The following is a 12,383-nucleotide window of genomic DNA, read 5'->3' as shown; positions in this document are numbered from 1 at the left end:
TGGAAACAGGCTGATTTGAAAACCCACTGAAATCAACTCAAAGACTTCCTTTTAGGTTAAGTGGATCACAACTACAGCGCTTTTACAGAGTTTGGGCTTTTTATTCTTATTTTTCCATTAAACAATGACAACAGTATTTATTCTGCTGAGGAAAAGCTATGAATATTCTCACCCTAAAGTGTCACCATAGGCTACTCTTTCACCGCAACTGCTTAAGCAGAGTTCCTTGGGCTTGTGTTGCGATCTCATTTAATGCCAAGTCAAAATATTCTTAATCTCAGCAGAACAAACAAGAGTGAAGAGGAAGAGGAAAACTTAAACTCTGCAGAGTGTGAGTGGTGAAAACACCCAGAGAATATTGTTAGAGATATTTGTGCAGCTGCACTAACTGCATTCTCTGGATAAATTAGGCCTTCAGTCTCTTCATAGAGCTAAATATGCACCTTCTCTCACTTCAACTGCAATAACTTGCCTATTAAAAGCCCTTTTATAAATCAGATGAAAGGAATTTAACTACTCCAGTGTTCTCTCATGTTCAATGGATGTTCAATGCAACAAGCTTCTCCAGGTCCCTAGTCAGGAGCCTGCATGAAGGAACTCGGATGGATCCCTTTGGCTTGTGGTGGTTGGTGTGTAGCTGCAGTAACTGCAGCTGGGGTGTAAGCAAGGGGCGATCATCCCTCCAGAGAGAGGGAATTCCAAAGGAAATACTGAAGACAAATGCTAGTAGCTGCTAAACCTTGAAAGGGATGCTAGGTTCTTTATGGTAGCAGCAATTTGTGGTTTTGGTTTGATTTTTTTTTTTTTTCCAATAAGGAGTCGATGATCAGGATTATTGTGAGTGAAAAAGAACTTGCCATATATAGATCTGTACAGAACTTCATCTAAATGGCAAAATGTTGTAAAAAAATGTATTAACTTAGTTTTGAAACCAGGAGCTGATTAGCCATTGTACAATGATGTTTTTAAATGGTTCTGGTTGCAGAGTTATGCTTTGGGAAGTAGAAGTATATCTGACTTTTTGATTAGGCCCAAAGCAATTTCATATCAAAACCAGAACATGGGTAACTTCATATTCAGCTTGTTAGAAAAAAATAAAAAAGGTCCTTTGAATTAGAGTAACTATGACAGTAGCTCAGCTGTCTGAGATGAACCTGTGGAAGCTCTTGAATGCAGCAGGATTGTAAGAATGTCAGAGCTTCTGAATTTCAAAAGAGAAGCAGAATGAGACCAGGCGTAGGCTGCAGCTGTAATCTGTGCTTGGTTGCATACAAGTCCTCTCCCATGAGTCACCCTGTAGAGAACACTGTGAATTCTGTTTAGCCTCCTGGGATATTTTTTTTTTTTTTTTTTTTTTTTGCCCTGGGCTGCAGTCTAATACTTCTTCCACTCCTCATCTCCTCCTCTGTGGATAAAGTCGAGTTGTGAACTGGAACTTCTGAAATCCACAGTTCTGAGGTAGATCCCTTCTGATAGAGTTCATATGATTAATTTTATATGTGGCCCAAGGCTGGGAAGTGCTCTCTACTCTACCTATTGAATTCATCCTTGATAACAGCCCTGCCTCTTCTGCTGATGTCCGCACCCTTTCTTTCTCTTGTTACACTAGGAACAGCATTTTAAGAAATGTTTGCCTTCTTGTGAGGTGGATAACTTCAGCAGGTTTGTCAGGTCTTCTTTGTCCTTGTCTAAATTAGACCATAATGAGAATAATTTGCTTTATTTTTTTCACAGCCCTGCTTTCCTTTCCTACTCTTTTCCATTTCAACCACGTCTTTGATGTTCTTCTTGCATCATGTTGCTCTTTCTTCTCATGCTTTCTTTGAGCTACTGTCTCTGAACTCCCTTAAGCTGTTTTCATATTCCTGTATTCCTTTTTTTGACTTATCTCATGTTCATAACTTGCTACTCCTGCATACTCATTCAACCTGTATCTGTTTTTCTGTTTTTCATTCACTAAGGTTCTTTTGATTTGTTCTCTGTGAAACATTACTCATTCTCTGTTGCTTAGTTCCCAGCTTTAACTATCATGTTGCCAGTCTAAGCCTCCCATACTCTTGCTCAGCCTTTCTGTGAATTTATTGTTCATGGCTTCTACTGAACCAGTTTCCTGCATTTTGCTTTCCTCCTTCCAAACCTTTTGCTCTGCTTTTCATTGCAAGGTCCGTCTTGCCAACTTCCAGCTCTGATTAATTCTCAACAATGCTCTTCTTTAGCAAAACCATTCTGGTGGAAATCTGATAAATCCATGGTGGAAGAAGTCATCTGTGTTGTTCTCTAATTTTTTTAATTTATTTTTATTTTTCCCCTTGTGTAATTAAGTTCTGTATGTCCAGACTAATCTTTACAGTGTTTGAATCAATCCTTTCCCACTGGCCTTTTTTCTTCTCTCTGTAGTTTTCTGCTGGTATCTGCCAATGTGATATAGTAAGATGTGCCTATCTACTCCTCTCAGCTTGTCCTTCCTTCCTCTATTGCTATCCCTTCCCTATTCTTTTCATGGATACAGATGCTTCTTAGTTCCTGTGTTTATATACCTTTTCAGTTTACCCTAGAAACCTTAACTAGCTTCTGTGACTTTCTCATTACTTGCTTTAATTTTTGTCTCTTCTCTGGTTCTTTCCCTTAAAACACATGGGCAGAACTATTGTGACTTATTTCTGTATTGAGTCTCTAAGAGGCTTTCTTATTGATCATAACAGATGAAACTTGCCTGTTGTTTCCATGGTTCCAATTTACTGGAGCATCTTCTCCTTCCTTCTTACTTGGCCTCGAGCTTCAGTCTTTGAATCTTCACTATCACATTGAAGAGCCTTCTTGTGTTCAGGAAACTGTTATCTCTACCCAGGCTCTCAGGTTCTTACTATAGAGATTGACCTCTGATTACCTCATACCTGTCACTGGAACAGTCTAAACCAAGCATATTTTTACTCTGCTATGTGACCTTTTATGCACAGGAGGAGAAACTTTCTTTTACAAAGCTACATTATAATCCTGTTGCAAATTTATCTTTAACTTTCTTTTGCTGTGATAACTACCAACATTTCCTTATGCTTTTATAACATATTGTGTGCAATAAGGTTGAATGAGTGATAGGAAATTTGCCGCTATATTCATGACCAAACCTAATGTTTACTAGTTTTTTTATGTAATAGAGTAATCTCCTTAAGCTCTGTAAGACTCGTGAAACAGCAGCTCTGTGGTGTGTGAGTCTTAGCTCATGAATCGCCCACATAACAACTATGGTAACGCCAGTGATAGAAGCTAAACAGCAATTCTAATGAAGACATAATCTACGCTACTGTCATCACCTGAGGTGCTTACAAAACACGGAGTGGGTACTGCAATTTGTTTGCTGCTTTATTACAAATTTTTAAATGACTCGGATGTTTGTATGTCCCTAAAGCAGATGCTGTGTGTGTTGTTTCACCTCACCCTTGTCTAGCAGCCAGGATCTTCTGCACACCTACTATAATATTCTTGTAATATTTTATTCTTTATGGAAGTCTGAAGGTCACCTCTAAAATGACTGCTGTGGCATATTCTGTTCTTAGTTAAATCACGATGAAGCACAGACAACTCCAGATGCCATCACTGACACGACCCTGGATTTTCAGCAGCACAGCTCAGAACTGCTGCGGTTTTGGCTCTATCCAAGAGTCAGTTAACCAATCCCTAGGTGGCAATTCTAATAGCTGAGCTCAGGTTTTACACCGCAGCTCTGAGTATTTCTGTGAAATCACAATGGGAACCAGCAGATGAGAACCTAACGGACCTACCAACCATCTTTCTGAAAAGTATGCTGGAAGCAGTTGTCTGGGCTGCTAACACGTCAGGGAGGTAATAAGCAGCTCACGGTTCGGCACTAGTTCTGGTCAATGCCCTTCTCATCTTGTACGCTGGACTGAGGATTTCTGAATTCATTTTTTTTGCCATTGCCCGTGTACCTTCTTTGGTAACCTTGACTGTCCCTAACATGCGCATATACCTGCCTTACATGTGTGCGATATTTTGGTTTATAATTACTTATTTGACTTTTCTTTAAGAACCGCTTCCTTACTTGGCAGCTTCCATTATTCTGTGTTGGTGTTTGTATGTGTGTGTTCCTGGTTTGGATACGTAATGTACTTTAGCTAGACTGTGCTATCAATAGGAATTTCTTGACTTTACTGTTATGCTCATTTTGCAATCTGTTGCATAAACATTAATTCATATCTTGGATCTACCTTGGGGAGTTAGTGTAGAGGTTAAGCCCTATTTCTTAACCTCTTTTTGTATGAAAATTTTCCACAGGCATTGAGACAGAGAATGTTAGTTACTTCTGTGGCTGTAATAAATGCATTTTTATCACCATATATGAAACAGTAAGCTAACTTCTGTTAAATTATTTCAGCCTTGCATTTATACTGCATGCATGTCTGGGACTCTTTTTGGCTGCTTTTCTGAATTCAAAAATCTGAACCAATTTACCTATTCCTTATTAGCCTTAGTTCCTCAGTAAAGTACCTTGGGTGTTTCCTGATAGATTGTACTCCCTCATGTCTTTTTCTCTTTCACTAATAGTGTAAGAAGTGATTGAAAATTAAAGCCTGCAAAAATAAGGTTTTGTTAAACAACTGGAATTCTCTGTGGATGTGTATAATCATTAGAAACTGATTACACTAGGTTAGCTTACGCTTGTAAGCCTTGGATGTGTGCTGTGCTCCTACATGCCAGATTTGCTTGCGTTTGCTTTTACATGGATAAGTGCTCAGACAGGCAGGTCCACTACCGCTAAACACTCACATAAGTAAAGAGAAAGAAGAAGATATCAGAACTGACAAGCTAGGAAAGTATAGTTTGGATAAGGTTTTGTTTTCTTCCTCTGGTAGTATGTTCTGTAATGGAATATCAGTCCTGAATTAACCTAGATAGCTGGAAACTATAGTTAAAACTGCTGTGGAAGGTTTGCTGCAAACTTCTGGGCTTCAACTTTAATAAATTAGATAGTACTGAGGAAAAATGATATGTATCATCTGGCTACCAGGATGGAAGTACTGCAGAGAGCTGAATATGATGAAGTGCCTGAAGCTCTGTGTGTGCATGCTGGTGATGGTGAAGCTAAATTATTAGACTACTGGTACCACTTGCATTTGAGGGACAATATAGCTTTGTGCCTACAATGCCAGCTGGAATTCCTCCTGCTCGCAGCATACTCTGTGCACAGTGTCTATACTGACTGTGATACTGACAGTCATTGGCTTTCTCCTCCGCACGGGAGCCAGCTCCTTTCAATAAAATCTTGGGGGGGGAAGGGAAAGGGGAACATCTTTCAAGATGTGTGCCAGTGGCTAATGCAACAAGAGACAATACTCGGATCTTTTCTTCAGGAAATTTTTACAATTGAATCATGTATAGTGTCATTCGAGAACTCCTCATTTGGAAGGGTTGTCCTTTCCACATCTGTGCTACATTAGAGTAAGTAAAGGAGTGCTAATTACCATTCTATTAATGTGCAAGCTATTAGTTTAATTTTCTGCTGATTAATCTGTTCTTTATGTGCTAATGTCCTTCGGATCTACAAAAGGAAGTAAGACAATATATAGCTGATACTAAGATTCTTTTGTAGAATTTTAGACCAAGCAATAGCAATACACAGTGCGTTCTGGGCAAAGGATTCAGACATCTTTTAAATTTAAGGTACCCAAAATGCTTACAAGCGCGTTCATACACTGTGGTCCATACAGACAAAGACAACAGATAAGCATTTGGAACTGTCATGTAGAGGTGACTTGATGTACTGACAAGATAACCAGTTTAGAACTGCGGGTAAGATCATCATGGTTAGTTTTTGGAATTAGTTACTGTAGAAGTCCTGTTCTAGTTACTTCATTTCATATATGTGGATTTGGGATGAGTTTTCAGGCAGGTGTTAAGAGCACAGAGATTAAAAGAACGTAGTGAGAAGGCAGATTTAAACAGGAGCAAGAAAGAAGAGAGGAAGCTGAAGTACTGTGCAAGAGTTCTAATGAGCTGAGTGAACACTGCAGTTCTGAAAATGTGTTAATGGTGTTCTGTGAATCTAAGGAAAGACAGGAAGGACAGGGATATCGAAGCACGTTGTAATTGGTATACTTCATATACTAGTTTTTTGAGTGTTCACTTTTTTGTGGTCAGAGTTCCACCTGTGGAATTTTGCAGTTGTTTCTGGTAATCACTTATTCATCATCTTCTGACTAAAATATAATGCTCTCTTAATACACCAATATCAATCCTGCCCTTCCTCATCCCAGTAATCATGAATTGTATCCAGGTGTACACTGGTTCAACTATGTATCTCCCTTAAGCAGGGTTAGAGTTAGGAAGGGATTTAAAGCTAAATATAGATTGAGTAAAAGTGTTTAAGAGTGAGTGACTGCAAGCTCAACTGTTCCAGACTAATATCCTGGGAAACTTCAGGAACAGATATGTAACACTGTCATCTATTGGCTCTGTTCAGTTTCTGTACCTTTTTCTCTGAAGTTAAGGGATTAACAGTGATGGCTTAACTGTGTTTGCTTCCGTACATGCATGTTTCACACTCTTCACATTTGTGTACTGGAAACTGCTGAGGAGGGATCCAGTGTGTTGCACGAACCTGCCTAACGCTTAGCTTCTGTTACAGAACTGTAGACCCTAGAGATGCATACCAGGGGGGACCTGGGTCTGAAAGACATATAGACTCTACCTTTCCATTTGACAGCCCATCATAAATTAGAAGAGATCTGTGACTTTAAACATGTCTGGAGGGAAAACGGTACAAAATACAGAAACTAAGAATAGGATAGCCCACTGTGACGGAGAACATAGAACAGAATAGTAATACTTCTTGCAAAACAAGAAGAGTCTGAGTTCATTACACTTATTTTTACCACCCGAGTAATGAAATCCTAGATATATTATTTACTTCTCCCCTCCCAAATAACTTTTCTAAGAACAATGCTGTTTTTCATGTAAATGTTGAGATGCTAAGAATCTCAAAATGCTGAGCTTTATTATTTTAATTATATAACCCTTCTTAAGTACTGCAGCTGATGTAATTGTCCTCATCTATATCTGTGAAGCCCCTGCCTTGAAGTTTTTATGCTGTGCTATGTCTCAATTAACATTATTTAAAGGTTAGCTAAAAACTATTATTTGACATAACTAATTTCTACTATGGTCACAGCTACTGGGAGAGTAGAACAAGATCTTCCTGAAATCCCTAGCTGATAATGACTTCTTTGCAAGACAAAAACGAAGAGTTGAAATTCCCAACAATAAAACAGTGTCTTACAAAACATGTACTACTAAATGTCTGTGCATTAACAAATACACATTGGAAATTCAAATAGAATTCATGTAAATATAAGTTCATATTTTTCAGCTAGAGCGGTGTGGCCAAGTAGGAATGAGACCCACCACATGCTGCTGTATATCTATAAGTTAATCTTATCCCATGATGTCAGTGATGTGGGGAGCGGAAAAATACATGCTGGCAAATCCAGTTCTCCATTTAAAATACTTAATTACAGATTACTACTTTGGATTGCTGAAATATCTTTAATTTGCTAAAATTTCTGCTGTGATGCTTAAGAGAGAAAGCAAAGTACATGGGGTTACAAGAAGTTGTAGTCTTAGAAAAGTTAGAGGTTCAATATCTGGCTTGGATCATTCTGTCCCTCTTCTACTAGTGTGGAATCATCTTCAATATGTACTTTAATGTTATGTCACATCTACATTGAAATTCTAGTGAACTCATGCACGAAGGACTTAGGATTTTTAGGGCAACTTTGAAAACTGAATTTGGGAGACTTAGTCTTATTAAAATGTAGTAGAAGTTATATTTCTTAAGTAGAGACTGAAATTTTCTTAGGCCTACCTTAAGGGTATCTCAGTGGCATGTAGTTTAGTTTGTAAAAATGCTTATGGAAGACCTTTTAGACACAAGTAGACATAGGGAAAACTAGGTGCCAGAGTGGGCTGGGGCCGGCATACGGTGAGGAAGCCATGACATCTGTGATTCTGCTGCCCACTGTGCTCAGAGCTTAGTGGGAGCAGAAGCCCTTCCTAGAAAAGAGCCAAGTTACCACCAATCAGCTATTAGCAATGTGTTTTCCCTCTGCCAGAGGTAACTGCTTCCTGCTGTTGCCTTCTGCAAAGTTCCCACTAGTAGGCTTAACCCCTAATTTGGGAAAGAATAAGTGCTCTAACAGTCACTGAAAAGCTGTCAGCCCTTGTTTGGGGTGGCATTTCTTGTGCTTTTTGTATGAAACGTTCGCCTCGGGGTCACTGTTTACAGAATTTCCTGTATTAAAAATGCAAGAGAGGAGGCTCAGTAACACCTATCTTTAGCTATGAGAAGACAAAGTTTGTTGCAGTAGTGCATCGATTCACTGATTAAGCAGGATGCAGGTAGTACGTTTAACTGTACTGTTCTCCAAGGGGAAAGAAGATCTGTTACTGTATTCTGCCAAGATCAGTAACTCTCCCTTTTACAAAATAATGAGGCACAGTTAATCACCTCCTTTTGCTTTCTACTTTAGTTATTTAAATGTTCAGTGCAAACAGAAAAGATGAAAGAAAACTCAGGAGGACATCTATCTGAGCAGAAGATACTGATATAAATAGACTGGGAAGAGTAGTTTTGAGTCCTTTTCGTTTTCTCCTTCAGGAAAACCAGTCGGAACAGGACTGTGCAGGAAAAGCACTGCCATAAGCTCTTGCTGAGGGAGAAAGTGGGGCACAGCTCAGCACTGTTTGTTTTCATGTAGGTTTAGATAACAAAACGCAGAAGGCTGAACAGGAGGATTTGATTTACTATTGTTCAGAAACCACATTTGCTTAGGTCTGCAAGCTTCAGCTGTCCCTACGCTTTTGCTAGGGTTTTAGACTTTTGCTTTTCATTACATATTTTTCCATGTGTATTTTGTTTGGGATAATAAAAGGTTTAAAAGAGGAGGAGAAAGTGAGTGGTTTGCAGCAAGGGAGTGGAGTCTCTCATTTCATTCATTTCTTTTCTCGTTGTTTGGCAGGTGGAAAGCACAGATTTACAGAGCTGAACTGGATCAGCTGCAGAAGTGGGGGAAGAGGAACAAAATCAGGTACAGCCCCACTGCAAAGAGCTTCCGCTTTATCTAGCAGCATCGCCACAGCAACTAGAAAATACAGTTAAAGGACAAGGGCTAGAGCAGAGAAGGTGAAAGTGCGTCTCCTCACCTTTGGACAGAAGGCAGCAAAGTAATTATGCAGAACAGAAAAGAGTATTTGATGGATCTAGCCAAACTGAGGCAAAGGGAAGTGTCCCTTCATTAACAGGAATGTGCCAGTGTTTATGCACTAGGAAGGGGAGTGCCATGAGATCTACTGAAGAGACTATTTCTGTGGCTGCATACCTACATATGCTTGCACCCCTGCTGGGACTGAATTAGGTGGTACCAGCATCTTGGACCACTAGGTATTGGAGAGTGACTTTTGCTGTTCGAAGGGTACCTCGCACAAGAACTGAAAGACACCACAGATCTTTGTCAGAGACGCACACAGAGCAAGACCATCTCCAGCCCTTCCCTTCCCTTCTGTAACTGCCTGCTATACCATGGGATGTCGGCAAAGCTCTGAGGAGAAAGAGGCAGCGCGGCGGTCCCGTAGGATTGACCGCCACCTGCGCTCTGAAAGTCAGCGACAACGAAGAGAGATTAAGCTCCTTCTCCTGGGTACCAGCAATTCGGGGAAGAGCACTATTGTAAAGCAGATGAAAATAATTCATAGTGGTGGCTTTAACTTGGAGGCCTGTAAGGAATACAAACCTCTGATTATCTATAACGCGATTGACTCTCTCACACGTATCATTCGGGCTCTAGCCACCCTTAAGATAGAATTTCACAATCCTGACAGAGCCTACGATGCCGTGCAGCTTTTTGCCCTGACGGGCCCAGCTGAGAGCAAAGGTGAGATTACCCCTGAGCTTCTCGGAGTCATGAAACGGCTCTGGGCAGACCCTGGCGTGCAGGAGTGTTTTTGCCGCTCCAATGAGTACCATCTAGAAGATAATGCTGCATACTACTTGAATGACCTAGAAAGGATTGCAGCACTGGACTACATCCCTACGGTGGAAGACATTCTGCGTTCTCGGGACATGACCACAGGGATTGTAGAAAACAAGTTCACCTTCAAAGAACTGACTTTCAAAATGGTGGACGTGGGTGGGCAGAGATCTGAACGCAAAAAATGGATCCACTGTTTTGAGGGGGTTACAGCAATAATTTTCTGTGTGGAGCTGAGTGGATACGACTTGAAGCTGTATGAAGATAACCAAACAGTAAGTGCACCTGCTGCTCTTTATTCTGATTCCTTCTCTTCCTTCCCCCTCCCCAATGTCTGGCCCTTTTTTCTCCCTACCCTCCCAAGGCAGTGAACCCTGAGTTCCCAGCCCCAAATGTGATTACTCTCCCCTCACCCCCAATCTTGCAAAGAGCCAGGAGCCTTTATTCGGATACTTTTTCCCCACTGGAAAACTTATTTAATGCTACTTTTAGGAAATGGAGGCGCTTCTCACGTGACAGCAGATGTGTTTGGGGTGGTGTTTTTTTTGTTTTTTTTAACATGATAGACAGTCGTGACATCAGGGTTGGTGTACAGGGATGGTTAATTTGGACACCATGTTTTGCAAATCCTAGCATGTTTTGAAGCTAAAATAGTAATAAGTAACAATTCTCTCCTCACTTTTTCCAGGATTTTCAATAAGAATTTGGGATGAAATTAGTTAAAAAAAACACCCCACAAATATAATTCTAATTAGTATGGAATTCTTAAATTTAAAATTTTCTTTGACTGTTCTTGTTTATATGGCTGATCTGCCTTATTTGATGAATATTCTTGTTTTAATTTCCCTTCATGCTATTAGCTTCTGGCTTTTGCACGCAAATAGAACAATTATGGAAGTATATATGAACACTTATGCAACTATGTGTTTGCTGTCACATTCACGTTGCCTGAGTTAACCATTACAGGGTTTCATGTGAACTTTACTTTTCTGACAGCCTTGTAAAATGTCACAGTGCGGATATCTTTGTTGTGAGTTTTCTCTGCTTTGAAAAACTCCACTCCCTTGCCCTGGCATGGAGGCCGTGACCATCTTCATTGTTCTTTAATTTGTGCTGGACATGTGTAATGTCAACATAGTTGTGTACCTGATTTTTTTTTATTAAAAACTTTACTGAGAGCTCCTTTGCTCTTTAAAGGTGCCAGATACATGGTTGCATTTGGGATAACTGCAACGGTTTTAATGGCTAAACGTGAAAACCTCCCAAAAATGATACATATTTTACATAACAGATGTCATTCACCAGATCCCTGAGGCAAGGTGAACTGTGTCAGCACCTGAAACAACTTCAGTGCCTGCTCTCTAGTCTGCTGTTTATAGAGTATCACTTATCATAGAATCATGGTAGAGATTAAATATTGTCAAGTGTCCTAGGGGATTCCACAGTTCTGGTGACAGGAATTTTATGGCAATTAAGATGGGAAAACACCATGCAACTGAAATGGTTAAAAAAAAAAAATTCCAGAGGTCACATTTCCTGACATACTTTGCAGAGTCAACAGATGTCACTGAGGTGGAGTTGGGGGAAGATGCTAATACTTCCTTCCAAGCCATAGGAAAAACACACAAACCTCAGAGAAACAAGGATCACACAAAATCTGTAAAGCAATACTGCACAGCAGCCTCATCTGTAGCTTTTTGTTTGCCTGTTTCTACTGCCATACCACTCAGTAAAGTCTTGACTGTTCAAGTTCTGGGTTCTGCAACCAATTCCTTCCCTCCAAACCATCATAAGACTAAACCATCACTGAAGAAAGTAAGTGGAACTACTCCCGTCACATCCCATGCATGTAGGAAAGGCGTTCTTTATATAATCTCTTATTATTATTGGTGCAGTGATGTGAAATTATTTTAACTCATTTGTACTTTTTTCAGTGTTTTTGGTTGCTAATACAGTTTCTTTACAAAGATTTTTCTTACTAGAAGGGAGCTACCTGGGAAGTTTGAGAAGCGATTATACTTAAGTTTGAACCAAGACTACAAAATTGTTTCCAAAAATAGATTTTTTCTTAACAAGCTTGCCTTCTGCATGCATGTTCTGTGCTTCTTCAAGGGTAAAAAGCCCCTTATGGTCAAGAACACTCACCACAGCTGTATTTTGATAAAACTTTTCTGAAATACTTGCATTTTACTGCAAAAGAAATAAGCATCATGAGTACTAAATCTTTTACAAAGATTTTTCGTATTAGAAGGCAGCTAAGTGAAAAGTTTGAGAAGTAATTTTACTAGGTCATGAGAAATGTCAGACTAGAGAAATTTGTTTAAGAAAAAAAAGAGTGAAATT

The 12,383-nt window shown here is 39.7% G+C and overlaps 1 protein-coding gene across 1 annotated transcript in view; it reads left to right on the top strand.

The window, feature by feature from the left end:
- The first annotated feature begins 9,259 nt into the window (after nt 1-9,259).
- GNAZ (guanine nucleotide binding protein (G protein), alpha z polypeptide) overlaps nt 9,260-12,383 on the top strand; it is a 36,036-nt gene continuing 32,912 nt past the window's right edge. The window contains exon 1 of the mRNA XM_009866091.1: nt 9,260-10,315. Within this exon, the coding sequence (XP_009864393.1) occupies nt 9,593-10,315 (723 nt within the window). The 5' untranslated portion in view covers nt 9,260-9,592. The remainder of the gene's footprint in view (nt 10,316-12,383) is intronic.

Source organism: Apaloderma vittatum, unplaced genomic scaffold, assembly GCF_000703405.1.
Source record: "Apaloderma vittatum isolate BGI_N311 unplaced genomic scaffold, ASM70340v1 scaffold683, whole genome shotgun sequence".
Taxonomy (NCBI): Eukaryota; Metazoa; Chordata; class Aves; order Trogoniformes; family Trogonidae; genus Apaloderma; species Apaloderma vittatum.
Note: the sequence above shows the minus strand (reverse complement) of the source record. Positions and strands in the feature narration are given on the sequence as shown.